The 15579-nt window shown below is 37.9% G+C and overlaps 2 protein-coding genes across 2 annotated transcripts; one reads left to right on the top strand and one right to left on the bottom strand.

Annotated features, from left to right (window-relative positions):
* Window positions 1-835: 835 nt before the first annotated feature.
* Window positions 836-1459, top strand: LOC112094104 (uncharacterized mitochondrial protein AtMg00810-like). The gene has a single exon (XM_024174219.1). The coding sequence runs from the start codon at window positions 836-838 to the stop codon at window positions 1457-1459; it is 624 nt and encodes a 207-aa protein (XP_024029987.1).
* A 2077-nt stretch (window positions 1460-3536) lies between these two features.
* LOC21401268 (probable terpene synthase 9) lies at window positions 3537-6232 on the bottom strand. Its single transcript, XM_010111256.2, has 7 exons — window positions 6040-6232; window positions 5689-5944; window positions 4950-5325; window positions 4637-4855; window positions 4389-4527; window positions 4029-4286; window positions 3537-3924 (listed from the first exon to the last, which is right to left on the bottom strand). The coding sequence occupies exons 1-7, from the start codon at window positions 6226-6228 to the stop codon at window positions 3601-3603; spliced, it is 1761 nt and encodes a 586-aa protein (XP_010109558.1). The 5' UTR covers window positions 6229-6232; the 3' UTR covers window positions 3537-3600.
* Between the last annotated feature and the right edge of the window lie 9347 nt (window positions 6233-15579).

The following is a 15579-nucleotide window of genomic DNA, read 5'->3' as shown; positions in this document are numbered from 1 at the left end:
CAAACTCCTCTGTCATTAATCATCCGGAGGTTTCTGCTGACATTCCTGATTTTGGTTTTTCTGAAGTTCCTCAGTTGCCACTTGTTCCTGAGATGTCTGATCACTCTCTAAGAAGATCTACTAGATCTATTCGGCCTCCTTCTTATCTACAGGACTTTCATTGTAATCATTTGTTTGATTCTTCATTCACGGTCCTATACCCCCTGTCCAAGGTGCTTGATTATAGTAAACTTTCTTCCTCTCATAAACAGTTTGTTATGAATGTCTCTTCTACTTTGGAACCTCAGTTTTATCATCAAGCTGTTAAGCACGCTGAATGAAGGGATGCCATGAAAGAAGAATTACTGGCTAGGGAGGCAAATAACACTTGGCAGGTGGTTGTTTTACCCAAAGGGAAGCATTCGATTGGCTATAAATGGGTGTACAAGATTAAACACAAGGCTGATGGCTCAATTGATCATTTTAAGGTACATTTAGTGGCCAAGGGATTTACACAACAAGAGGGTGTTGATTTCTTTGAGACTTCTCTCCCGTGGCTAAGTTAGTCACTGTTAAAGTCTTGTTGAAGGCTGCAGTCCATAAGTGGCATCTATTTCAAATGAATGTTAATAATGCTTTCCTCAATGGTGACTTGTTTGAGGAGGTTTACATGAATCTTCCTCTTGGGTATAATCATCAGGGGGAGAGAAACTCTAATGGTGATCGATTAGTTTGTAAACTTAACAAGTCCATATATGGCCTTAAACAAGCTTCGTCACAATGGAATTCCAAGCTTGCTTGAGCTTTAGTCAAGTTTGGCTTTATTCAGTCCAAGTCAGATTATTATTTGTTTACTATGGGTGATGATGATTCATTTCTTGCCTTACTGGTTTATGTTGATGATATTATCATCATTGGACCAAATCTTGCAGTCATTGATGGTTTAAAACAATTTCTTCATGGTCAGTTCAAGTTCAAGGATTTAGGTCATTTGAAATTTTTTCTTGGTCTCGAAATAGCTCGGTCTTCTGCAGGTTTGGTTCTTTCTCAAAGGTATTATGCCTTACAATTACTTGAAGATTCGGGTTATCTTGCTTGCAAACCCGCAGCTGAACCGATGGATGCCAAAATTCAGCTTTGTGCTGATGAAGGTTCTCCTTTGTCGGATGCTTCACAATATAGGAGGTGGATTGGTCGTTTGTTATATCTCACCATTACTTGTCCTGATATTACGTTTGTCGTTCACAAGTTAAGTCAGTTCTTAACCAAGCCAAGGGAACCATATTTACAAGCTGTTCATCACTTACTTCGTTACATTAAAGCCAGCCCAGGACAGGGTCTTTTCTATTATGCCAATTCATCTATTCAGTTGAAAGCATTTTCTGATGCTGATTGGAGTTCTTGTCCAGATTCTAGAAAATCAATGACTGGTTTTTGTATTTTTGTGGGAGATTCTTTGGTTTCTTGGAAATCCAAGTAACAAACGACGGTTTCTCGCTCTTCTGCTGAAGCTGAGCATAGGGCTCTGGCAGCCACATTGAGTGAGTTGGTTTGGTTATGACAACTTTTGTCCAATTTTGGCCAGGGCCTGCATTCTCCTCCGGTTCTTTTCTGTGACAATCAGGCAGCAATTCATATTGCTTCCAATCTAATTTTGCATGAGAGGACTAAACATATCGAGGTCGATTGTCATTTTGTTCATGATATGGTTACTAAAAGGCACGTCAAACTCATGCCGGTTCGTTCTCAGCATCAACTTGCAGTTCCCTTCACTAAAGCTTTGCCTTGTGTTACTTCGTTCTTTTTTTATGCAAGATGGCTATCAAGGATATTTACGGGGAGTATTAAGTTTGTTAACTTAAGTCTAATACTTGTAATAAGCGTAATAATGTTTTGATTAGTTTTAGTATTGCTGAGCTGGCATATAGTGGCTGTATAGTTTGTTATGATCAACAGAATTAGTTTTCACTGGTTTTACTTGTCTTCTTCTTTTCAGTTATTCAGGAGCTGTATATAAGCTTCTTTTGTATTCAGTTGATAACAAGAAATGAGATTAATCTTTTCTCAGTTTTCATTTTCTTCATCATAATACTTCTGGCCAAACTGAATGAAAGAACCAGCCACAATCACCAAATCAAGAGAGAAGCAATTGGTACTACGGTCTCAGCGCAAAAGAAATGAGAGAGAGGAAGCCAAGAACAAAACCACTGAGAAAACATGACAGGACACTCGAATTAATTGCAGAAGAAACCCAGACAAAATCCCCAATCAAAACAGGGGATAATCAGCAGAAGCAAGCAGAAGAAGCTTGCGCCAAAAAGATCAAAGGACCAAAACCAACTAAGGACTGAGAAAAACAAAGAAACTAAAAATGGAGGGCAAACTTTTAGCGGAGAAAAAAATGGAAGAACGGTGCAAGAAGATGGACATAAAAAAAATGAGGCTTAGGGCTTCATTAGAAACCAAACGACAAACAAAAACAAAGAGGCAAAGGCAAAAACGCAAAGCCACAGCACACGGCCTGGAAAAGACAAAAACGCCCCTAGACAAAAGCGAAGAAACAAAAGAGAGAGTAAGGGCAAAACGGAGAGAAAACCGCGCATTGTACAATGAATAGTGAAGTGTGTGTGTGAACATTAAAAATCTAGGTTTCCTTCAGAAAAAAGAAATGTGGCTTAGGGCTTCATTAGAAACCAAACGACAAACAAAAATAAAGAGGCAAAGGCAAAAACGCAAAGCCACAACACACGGCCTAGAAAAGACAAAAACGCCCCAGACAAAAGAGAGAGCAAGGGCAAAACGGAGAGAAAACCGCGCACTGTACAATGAATAGTGAAATGTGTGTGTGAACAGAAAAAATCTGGGTTTCCTTTAGTATATTTATATTATGGAAAAGGAGTTTAATACTCTTTTAAAGTGTGTAGATCTTAATTTTTACTCTTTACTCTTTATTAAAATATTTATTAGTCAAAGAAGTATTAATAAAGAAGAAAAGTTAAGAATCTAGACCCATTCAGCAATATTCTCATAAAAATAGTCCACCGCAAGACAGAGACGAATATAATTTAAAATCAATAAAAGAACATAGGAGTCAATATCATGACCAATAAATATGGCTTTCAGATAAGCTCCGAAGAAAGCAGATCAAAGGGCTCAGTTGACAAAGTTTTGGTTTTTGGTAGAAAACAGACGAATCTAGTGCTAATGTATTATACAATATTCTTATTAGGACAGAGAACCAAACGCAATATTGTAACAAAACTATACAATACTACACATTACAACATGATACAATATAATCTTATACCATATGACTAATACAACACCGCCGATACGACAATTAGGATATATAGCCACAGGCAAGCAAGCGTACAATACTTACAGCATACTAAGCCGCCGCCACCCACCCACCCCCAAAAAAAAAAGCAAAGAAAGAAAGGAAAACGCACAACACGTTAATCACATAAATGCTTGCTCAATATTGCAAAATCTTTTTGTGTAATCAAAATATTATCATACGCACTAACCTAATATCTATTATAATAACATAACGGGGACCATCAATCAAGGACTAAACAAGGCTGTCGTTAATCACCAGATCAAAAGGGCTTTGTCATTTGATCAATTTCCTTTGACAAAGCTGGTCTGAAAAGTGACAGGTTTGACAATCAACGATACTAAATGATCTCTGGTGACGCCGACTGAAGTACCAATCCCATCTCCATGCTGGAATATGTACTGAGCAGTCCTTGCCATGTTCAAACATATCCTCACCAAGCAATTTGGCAGAGAAATATTGTTCTTAGAGCTTATCTCCTTGTTCATCATTTTCCATGAATAGCTTGTCAATTCATTTATTTGATTTATTGCTTCTTCTTCAGATATGTTTTTCTCCACCATATAGCACTGCACGGCTTTCGCCACGTCGCCTCTTTTGCTCTCATCCTTTGATCAGATCATTTGGTGAAAAACAACAGTTAAAAGATTGGGAAAATTACAAGGAGGAAGCTAGACTAATTTATTATTACTTATTTTCACATATACTATACCTTTGAAGTGCCTAAATCATCACTAAGTCTAGTTATAAGGGATGACCAATAAATCAAATTAGAGCCATGGTTTATAACGCAATCAAGTGAGCTTTTCGATATGGAGAACTGATCTAGGAGTAAGATACAAGCGTGGACGATCCCCGCACGTCCACCGACCGAAATGCATGCATTTTCGAAGTATTCCTTAACAGTTGGTGTATATCCACCGTAAAACCACCTTGCTTCCACAAGATATGATCTACAAAGATTATACCACTGCAACAAAGGGGTTAAAAAAAAAAAAGAAAAAAAAAATATATGTGAAAAGGATAAGATATAGTCGGTCGGCATATATTAGCCTTCTTAGGTCTTTAGTACCTCTTCCTTGATATAGGGGGAAACATCCAAGCCATGAGTTTTAAGGACGTCATAGATCACATCGTTGCCAAACTTAAGCATGGCAAGATAGCATATTTTCATGTAAAGTGGAACATCCTTTATTGCCTCTATGTCCCATCTGCCGAAAAAAAAAAAGAAAAAGAAGAAGAACTGATATAATGAAGATAAGATAATTAATTGCAGATCTGCAGCCTACAAAATCATATCCTGATCATTTATAGTAATACTTCTTTACTGCATTTGTGAAGCACTCCAGCTCATCTAGGGACCCATACACGTCGTAGATGTCATCAATTGCTGTCAGTATGCAAACGAATTTCGTAACTCCTATCCTGCATTTGGACAAGTGAGGTTCAAACATGTTCCCCATGGTCCACAAATAATTTTCCATCAACCGATCTCTTGCAAACTCGAGATTTTCTTTGAAACCCAAGTCTCTCCACCAACTACAGTCGATAAAAATTCAGACATGTTAATACTAGTTCGCAGTATTCTGATGAAGTATGTATATATATTAAACCTGAAGTCTGTTAGTACTACCTTGCTAGCTCCTTGAGCTCTTTCTGATGCACAGATTGCACTAGATTGTAGTCTAACTTTGCTAACTCAAGGAGAGCCGGACTCTTTGCGGGGTCGAGCTCGTAGAGATCGATGAAGTTTCGAGATTCAACTCGCGGCACCCTCCAATACAGAGGAATTTCTAATGACTGTTGAACTTGCTTAGCTAAATAACTATCCATTCCCCCAGTTAAAGAATTTGTCAGCTTCTTTTTGGTGAAACTCTTGGCTTCCTCCAGAACATTTTCTCCTGGCATTCCAAGGTATGAGGCCTCGTACAAACTCAAAAGTCCCACCACGTCGCTGATTAAGCTCTTCAAGAATCTCCCATCATGACCTCTGAATCTGTCAAATATGTCTGTTTTACACCAAACAGATAAATGCGTTTTCAGATAACAACAAAGGCATCTACGGTAGGACCTAAATACACTATATCAATATATATATATATATATATTTTTTTTTTTTTCAGCCCCGTTCATTTCGCCAATTCAAGTTTAGAATTCGAGTTTTGCTACAGTAAAAAGCTCTCTAAAACAATCACATATAACTTTTTTACTACAGTAAAAAGCTCTCATATAAAGTCACATCTCAACTCGAATTAACGAAGTGAACGGGACGATCAGAAACGTGATATACGACCAATATATGAAACCCTACAGTTGCAAGATCCTATATTTCTATATGTATATTTGTAGAATTTTGCATTATTTATGTATACCTGAGCTAACTGATAACCCATGTTCTCTTAGAACACGAAATCTCAAAGCTGTCATGTAGAGATCATTACTTCTATTTTTGTCTTGATGAATCCTAGAAACAGCCTCTCTAATCTCATCTTCGAAGTGATATGCCAGTCCCAACCTCTGCATCGAATCAACAAGCTTCAGGAGAAGAAAATGGTCTTTTGTGGCCTTTAGTACTAACGCCTTAATAATTTTCTTCAACTCCTCTAGTCGGTCGGCATGTAACTCGTACTGCAATTTAAAAAAAAAAAACAAAAAGAAGTCATTGAGAATTCATAACTTATTATAAGAGGTTATAAATGTTAGTGCTCCTTAAATAAACTCACGGTGTATGGAGTATCAAGAGATTGGATGTGTTTGGTTTCCCAGATGGTAGGATGATAACGAGCAGATCGCCGTTGATTCACTTCTAAGTCACGTCGGACTTGATTTATTCTTGTTGTTGATAATCTCCGAATTAACGAGAGAAGAAAAGCTACGGGTGCAGACAAAACAGAAGCCATGCAAAGGAACATTTTGTCTCGTACACAACAAGACGAGATATGATATATGGTATTAGCTCTTATATATATAATACACGGAAGGCAAAACTTTTTATCAAAAGGCAAGTCAGTTTGAACATTGTTTAAGATATATTGAATTGGAGATAGAAACTACGGAAATAATGTCATCGGGTGTGACTTGGAGAGATTGCGTACAATATTGATTAACTGACCCACAATAAGATGTCTAAATTGATAATTAAAGATATCCTATAGAAAAAAGAATGAATAATGCTAGGTACATCAATTCAAATCTTAATTTTTGTATACTAAGTGATTTGGTATGTGAGTTGTCATCTTTTTATTTATAGATGCAATCTCTTATCATTAATTGATGCAGCAATGTTTTTGTCAATTTATCAATTCATCTCAAAACCTTAAGCAATTAGGAGGTGAGCTAACAATAGTTTTATTCTTTAACACTCTCTTTCAAGTGTAGACTGGACAATTGGCAATCGTATGGGTAAATTAATTAGAAAGCCCAGCACGTGAATATTTAAACTCGAGATATAAAGACCTAATACATGATGACAATTTAAATGGGGATAAAGAGTGCAATTATGGGGGTTTGAACTTATGAGCTCTTGTTCTGATACTATGTTAGTTTATCAATTCATCCTAAAAGCTTAAACTTTTGAGATGGATTGATAAACTAACAATTTTAAACACCTATCAATATAAAAATGACAATTCATATACCACATCAATTAGTATACAAGAGTTGAGATATCCAAATGATAAGCCCGAGTAATAGCCTCTCTAATCTCATCTTCCAAATGATATGCCAATCCCAACCTCTGCGGTGAATCAATAAGCTCCAAGAGAATAAAATGGTCTGTTGTGCTTTTATTATCCAGCTAGTCATTTGCTTCAATTCCTCTAATCGGCAAATGCAATCATGTAACTCGTACTGCAATAAAAAAATAATGAAAAAAAAAGTCTTCGGTATTCATGGTTTACAATAATTCTACGCAACATGATTAATGATATATGCAGGAGATATGCATATCTTATAAGCTCTTAAAATATAAACATGCGTGGCTGCGCTTTGTTTTTTCATTTATATACACAATTTGCAAGGAAATGATCTAGTGTTATATCCTTAATCCAACGTTGAGTTTATATGTGAATAATTATGTGTTGCGAGTTGTCAAATAAAGTTAAACTTAATTAAAAGTGATTTACTAAGGTTTTGGTATTTTGAGCTTTAATGTATCTAATAAGGTGTATGCCTTTAATGTGTAGAGATTTAAGAGTAATTTCTATTTTTATTATGGGCTAAAATAGAAATACCAACAAATAACAGGAAAATTATCAATAAATGACAGTTATGGTCCCCAGATCACACGTTACATTCCATTCATTATGACATCTCATCATCAGAGAGAGTACATAGAAAAAGTTAAAGGGTTCTCTAGGAAAACGTATTGATCTGGAAGACAAACTGCATGACTCTAGAGAGAATCAGTCAATATGGATTCAGGTACGCTTCCGCTTACAAATTTATTAATTCTTGATGATCTGAGATGAACATTCTTGACTTTTGGGTGATGTTTTTCATCAAATCATTAATTTCTAACAAGTGTTATCAGAGCTATTCATGTTGAATCGTGAATAAATTTGGATGAATTTTTGATGAATGTATTCATATTTTTTTTTAAATGTTATTTTTGGTTTAATATATATATATGTATATATGAAAAAGGGATTTTGATTGTTTATTGACCGGCGGCACTGTTCCGCCGCCGGCATAGAAGGATTTGGGTCGCAGCCGTAAGGCCGCGCTGGCAAGAACAGTTGCGGCCTGTTGGCCGCGGCAGTATAAGGAGAGCGGCGGCCATTGGCTGCCGCCAAAGAAGAAAAAAAAATTATTTCGAAGGTACCACGCCGGCGGCCGCTTCTGTCACTGCCGAAGCTACGTGAACACCAGTGGGGCTCCAGGTTGCGCCGGAGACAAAAGGCCGCGGCTGTAAGCCGCGACAGATGAACAGGCCGCACCCCGCCTTGTGTAAGCGGCGATAGATGAACGGGCGGCCGCCGGTCGGCGGCCGCACTAATCAGGGTCACAACATGATGTTGCGACCCCTAGGGCAGCAAGCATGGGCTTCAGCCCAGAGCTGCTGTAGATAAGCTTGGGCCCATTTGGGCCCGTAGCTGGAAGAGAAGGGGGGCTGCGGGCTTTGACCTGCAGCTCCAACCAAAAAAAAAAAGGCCTTCTGGCCATTATGGGAACCACGGGCCCAATTGGGCCAGTGGCTAAAGAAAGCCTGCAGCCATGTTAAAAAGATATTGGTATTTTTTTTTTTTTTTGGTGTTTTTGGTGCAATTTTAAATTCAGATATTGGTATGATTATATATATATTTTGAGATGAATTAATTAAATCAACATTCGCCAAAGTGACCTCTCTTGTGAAAATTAATTTGTTTTGGAATATAAACAGTTGTGTATATATAACTTATGTGAATATTGATCAGCCCAAAGAAAGGTCAATATTTAACAGAATTACATGTGCACCTGTGGTAATAAACGTGTGATAATTATTCAGTTTTACATGTGAACAATAAATCGGCCCAAAGAAAGATTTATTGTTTGGCGTGTTCTTATTATCAATGTTTGATTACTACACCAAGATATCACTTACAAGTTAACATTTTGTCCAAAGATGAAATGTTAATGGAGTACCCGGTATCTTGAGATTGGACTTACCTTTATTTGAATTTAATTTTTGTTTTGGGACTTATGTGAGGTTGTTTTGTTTGTTTGTTTGTTGTTGTCTGGATTCAGCTATGACTCTTGCTAATATTACTGTCAACATCAACTCTATTTCTATGCTAAATGGCTCTAACTTTAAGTCATGGTAAGAGAACCTCTTGATAGTTCTCGGAGTCATGGATCTCGACCTTGCGTTAAGGGTTGATTCCCTTCCACCTATTACATATAAGAGTACTTCTGATGACAAGAGGCATATGGAAAGGTGGGAGAAATCAAATCGCATGTGCATGATGATCATGAAGAAGGCCATTCCGGAAGCATTCAGGGGCACAATGTCTGATAAGATTACTACGGCTAAGGAGTTCCTTGCGGACATTGAAATGAGGTTTGTCAAAAATGAAAAGGCTGAAATATGTACGCTCTTGACAAGTTTAATTTCAATGAGGTATAGGGGCAAAGGCAACATCAGGGAGTACATCCTAGAGATGTCTCATCTTGCTTCAAAGTTGAAAGCACTTAAGCTTGAACTCTCTAAGGACTTGCTAGTGCATCTGGTTTTGATATTACTTCTGACACAGTTTAACCAGTTTAAGGTGAGCTACAATTGTCAGAAAGAGACTTGGTCTCTGAATAAGCTCATATCACACTGTGTTTAGGAAGAGGAAAGGCTGAAGCAAGATAAGACAAAAAGTGCTCACCTGGCCTCAACCTCTAAGGATAAGGACAAGGGAAAGAAAAGGAAGAAGGAAGTTGCAGATACAACACCTCAAAAGAAACAACAAATGAAACTGGTTGAACCGGAAGGTACAAGTTGTTACTCCTGTGGAGTTGAAGCGCATAAGAAGAAGCATTGCACCAACTATCATGCATGGCGTGCTAAGAAAGGTAAGCTTCTTAATTTGGTTTGTTCTGAGGTTAATTTAACTTCGGTATCTAGACACATGTGGTGGATAGATTCTGGTGCAACAACTCACATCAGTGTGTCTATGCAAGGTTGCCAGATTTGCCGAAAGCCAAGTGATGGTGAAAGATACATCTATATGGGCGATGGCAAGACGGTTCAAGTTGAAGCAATACGAAAATTTAGATTATTATTAAAAACTAGATTTTATTTGGATCTTGATGAGACATTTATTGTACCATTTTATATATTTTGATGTTTGTGTTAATTGTATAAAGGGGAAACAAACCAATAAAAGGAGATTTGAAGCCAACAGGACTTTGGACGTCTTAGAACTTATACATACGGACATTTGTGGGTCATTCCCGGCGGTTGCTTAGAATGGTCCGCAATATTTTATAATGTTCATAGACGATTTTTCTAGATATGGCCACATATATCTCATTCATGAAAAGTCACAGTCGCTGGATATGTTAAAAAATTATAAGGCTGAAGTTGAGAACCAACTCAGCAAAAGAATCAAAAGTGTCAGATCTAACAGTGGTGGTGAATACTTTGGTAGATATGACAGTTCAGGTGAACAACGTCCAGGGCCGTTTGCTAAGTTCCTAGAGGAATACGGTATCGTCCCACAGTACATTATGCCGGGTTCGTCCACTATGAATGGTGTTGCTGAAAGACGAAACAGGACGCTTAAGGACATGGTGAGGAGTATGATTTGTCATTCAACCTTACCAGAATCACTATGGGGAGAAGTGCTTAAGACTGCAGCATATATCCTTAACAGGATTCCAACTAAAGTGACTGTAAAAATCCCTTACGAGCTTTGGATGGGCAAGAAGCCTAGTTTAAAGCACTTGTGTGTTTGGGGATGTCCAGCTGAGGCAAGGCCTTACAGGCCTAATGAAAAGAAACTGGACTCAAGGACGGTGAGTTACTATTTTATTTGATACTCTGAAAGATCCAGGGAGTACAAGTTTTATGATCCCACGACTAAGTCAATTTTTGAGTCAAGAAATGCCCGGTTCTTTGAGGATGTCGAGTTTGCAGGAGGAGATACAGTTAGGGACTTTCTCTTCGAAGAGGAATATGTTGATATTCCCACATGTGCTATTGGCATTGATCAGGGTCTCATTCCTGACCTTGTTCAAGACAATGTCAGAGAACCTCCCATACAAGAAGTTGTTCCAGAGGAACAAACTCTACCACCTCAAAAACATATGCCATTAAGGAGGTCCACTAGAGAAAGGAGAAGTGCGGTGCTAGATGACTACATTGTATTTGTCCAAGAACATGAGGTAGATATTGGAGTGATGAAAGATGATCCGATTAACTTCTGTTAAACCATGGAAAGTTCTAACTCTCAGAAGCAGATTGATGCCATGAATGTGGAGATTAAGTCCATGAAGGACAATAATGTGTGGGATCTTGTCTCATTGCCAGAAGGTACGAAACCCATTAGTTGCAAATGGATATTTAAGACTAAGAGGGATTCGAAAGGCGATGTAGAGAGGTAAAAGGTGCGTCTTGTCGCAAAGGGCTTTACACAAAAAGAAGGCATCAACTATAAAGAGACTTTTTCTCCGGTTTCTTCAAAAGACTCTTTCAGGATTATAATGGCATTAGTGGCGCATTTCAATCTTTAAAGACAACGTTTCTCAATGGAAACATTGATGAGACAATCTATATGGTGCAACTAGAAAACTTCGTGTCAGGAGACAAAAAGAATATGGTTTGCAAACTTAAAAAATCCATTTATGGACTAAAACAAGCATCTCAACAATGGTATTTCAAGTTTCATCAAGTGATTATCTCGTTTGGTTTTGAGATGAATTTGGTCGATGATTGCATATACCATAAGTTCTGTGGGAGTAAGTATATTTTTTTGATTTTATATGTCGATGACATTTTGCTTGCCAGCAACGATATAGGCTTATTGCACGAAACCAAGAGATTTCTAGCTAAGAATTTTGAGACGAAAGATCTTGGTGACGCCTCTTTTGTATTAGGCATACAGATACACTGGGATCGCTATCGGGTATTCTTGGATTATCACAAAAGAGCTATATCAAAAAGGTTCTCAAGAGATATGGCATGCAGGATTGCAACCCAGGTGATACCCCTATGGCTAAAGGAGACAAGTTTAGCCTAAATCAGTGCCCTAAGAATGATTTTGAGGAAAAGGAAATGCAGAAGATTCCTTATGCGTCAGCAATATGAAGTCAATTGTATGCTCAGGTTTGTACACGTCCGGAAATTGCGTACGTTACTGGGATGTTAGGTAGGTATTTAAGTAATCCATGAGTAGACCATTGGAAAGCAGCCAAACGGGTCTTGCGGTACTTGCAGAGAACAAAAGACTACATGCTATGTATCGGAGGTCGGATCAGCTTGAGATCGTTGGGTATACTGACTCCGATTTTGTTGGATGCATAGATAGTATGAAATCTACATCGGGCTATATCTACCTGCTAGCTGGAGGTGCTGTCTCCTAGAAGAGTGTTAAACAGTCTCTTATAACCTCTTCTACCATGGCAGCAGAGTTCATAGCATGTTATGAGGCATCCAATAACGGAATATGGCTGCAGAATTTTGTCACGGGGCTGCGCATAGTGGATGGCATTGAAAGGCCACTCAAGTTATTTTGTGACAATAAGTCAGCAGTGATGTATTCCAACAACAACAGGAGCTCGACGAAGTCAAAGCATATAGACATCAAGTTCCTAGATGTCAAGGAAAGAGTTCATAATGGATAATTGTCTATAGAGCACATCGGTACAAACTCCATGGTTGCGGATCCGCTTACTAAGGGATTGCCACCCAAAGTGTTTCATGAGCACACTGCTCATATGAGTGTCATGTCATTAGAGGATATTCAGTTTTAGTGGGAGTTTGTAATTTTATATGCTTTTATGATATAGACATATTTTCAGTTATTTCAGTTTAAGGATATTTTGAGGTTATTTTCTGCAGAAATAAAGTTTTGGTTTATTCACACTCTGATTTTGGTATGGTTTGATCTCACTAAGGTTTAAGGTGGACCAGTTAGAAATAGGCATGTTAAGATCACATTACATGAAATTTTCATGCTACACATTCACATCATGATCCATGTCATTCAATTGAATTGGCTTACCACTCAAGTTATTTTGTGACAATAAGTCAGCAGTGATGTATTCCAACAACAATAGGAGCTCGACGAAGTCAAAGCATATAGACATCAAGTTCCTAGATGTCAAGGAAAGAGTTCATAATGGATAATTGTCTATAGAGCACATCGGTACAAACTCCATGGTTGCGGATCCGCTTACTAAGGGATTGCCACCCAAAGTGTTTCATGAGCACACTGCTCATATGAGTGTCATGTCATTAGAGGATATTCAGTTTTAGTGGGAGTTTGTAATTTTATATGCTTTTATGATATAGACATATTTTCAGTTATTTCAGTTTAAGGATATTTTGAGGTTATTTTCTGCAGAAATAAAGTTTTGGTTTATTCACACTCTGATTTTGGTATGGTTTGATCTCACTAAGGTTTAAGGTGGACCAGTTAGAAATAGGCATGTTAAGATCACATTACATGAAATTTCCATGCTACACATTCACATCATGATCCATGTCATTCAATTGAATTGGCTTACGTGACCATTGATGGGTCGAGTGACGACAATTGTAACGAAGGCCGCTTTAATCTTATGTTGGTATGATTGATGGACCGGATTGGTTACAGATACATTTCGGTAATGACAACAAAGTTAAGCTCATACGGTTAATTTTGCAAAGCATAATTATAAGGTTACACATATAGTCCAAGTGGGAGATTGTTGGATCCTTAATCCAACGTTGGGCTTATATGTGAATAATTATGTGTTGTAGGTTGTCATATAAGGTTAAGCCTAATTAATAGTGATCTACTAAGGTTTAGGTATTTTGGGCTTTAATGTATCTAATAAGGTGTGAGCCTTTAATGTGTAGAGACTTAAGAGTAATTTCTATTTTTATGATGGGCTAAAATAGAAATATCAAAAGGTAACAGGGAAGTTATCAATAAATGACAGTTATGGTCCCCAGATCACACGTTACATTCTATTCATTCTGACATCTCATCATCAGAGAGAGTACAGAGAGAAAGTTAAAGGGTTCTCTAGGAAAACGTGTTCATCTGGAAGACAAACTGCACGACTCTAGAGAGAAATCAATCAATATAGATTCAGGTACGCTTCCGCTTACAGATTTATTAATTCTTGATGATCTAACATGAACGTTCTTGGCTTTTGGGTGATGTTTTTCATCAAATCATTAATTTCAAACATCTAGATCTTATATTTAATTTTTAGTGTCCCTATTAGTGTTCTAACCAATCATATCATGCAACATCATCTCATGATAGGACTAAAAAGTTAGTTAAAAAGCATTTTAAACTTTTAACAGATGTGTCATTATATTATTAGTTAGACATTAATTGAGATACTACGAGGTTGTTTAAAAGCTATACTCAAACTTAAATCATGACTCTAAGTGTTTTTTATCTCATAAAGATTTTGAATTTTAAAATTTTTTCTGTCACAAAATTCTCGTCAATGAATCTAAATCATAGTTTGAATCCAAACGGGCTCTAAAATTGGACTGAATCTGACTCCTCAAGGAATAAGCTAATAGCCTATTAATGGTAATGCAACGTTAATAATTTACTACAATTTAATTACCAGCCGCGAATAATGAAAAAGCGAACACGCAATTGTAGAGGTGTCAAATGGGCCGGGCCGTCCATGGACGGCCCGGCCCAGCTCGTAATAGTGCATGATTTGGCACGACCCGGTTCGTTACTGTTATGGGCCGGGCCGACACGGCACGTGTAATGGACTAGGGCTGGGCCTCAACTTCTCTGTCACGCCCCCCAAACGGGGTGGGTGACGTAGAGCTCGATTAGGGATTAATAAGCAGATTCCCAAACCGGGCCCCACACTTAACTGCATTAAAATATAAATGAATTACATAATCCAGGAGCCTCTGGCACACAGGGCTCCACCTCACAGGACATACAGTATCGTACATACATGCTCATGTAATTAATCATTACAACAGACATCAACCACAGTCTAGTAAATCCAAACATTACATAAGTTTACAGAATTCTCAAATTCCTTACATTTGTCCAAGAGGATGTTCACGATCCTCACTTGATTCCAACAGCAGCACAACTCAGCTGCTCCGTAGCAAATATCCAGCTACTGTGCACCGCTCCTAGAATCTCCTGGGAGGGGTTTAACATTTAAAACATAAAATGTGAGCGAAAGGCCCAGTAGGATATAATTTGAAATAAACGTTATAATAAATGTACGAGGGAATACATAAATAAATAAGTAAATAAAATAAGACATTCAGTCCCGACAGAACAGCCGGAACCTCACATCCTTTTTCTCAAAGGAAATATAATCGTAAATAACCGTTTTACAGGCTTCAGCAAGTAATTAGTACAAATTACTTACCTAACCAAGTGCCTCGCCTACCCGGATCGGTTTCAGGTTCTGTCCCCGAGGACGCACTCTCCGCATCCTATCTAGACTTACAGCAATAGACTCTATTACCAGTTTACAAGACCTCTTATCTTAAGAAATCATTCATTTAACATTATGAAATCGTTCATATGACCCCACGAACTACTCAAGCCGCGGGCCCCATGACTGGACAAGCCATGAGGTTCCATGAC

Source organism: Morus notabilis, unplaced genomic scaffold (genome assembly GCF_000414095.1).
Source record: "Morus notabilis unplaced genomic scaffold, ASM41409v2 Scaffold199, whole genome shotgun sequence".
Classification (NCBI taxonomy): domain Eukaryota; kingdom Viridiplantae; phylum Streptophyta; class Magnoliopsida; order Rosales; family Moraceae; genus Morus; species Morus notabilis.
This window is presented reverse-complemented; position numbering and strand designations above follow the sequence as displayed.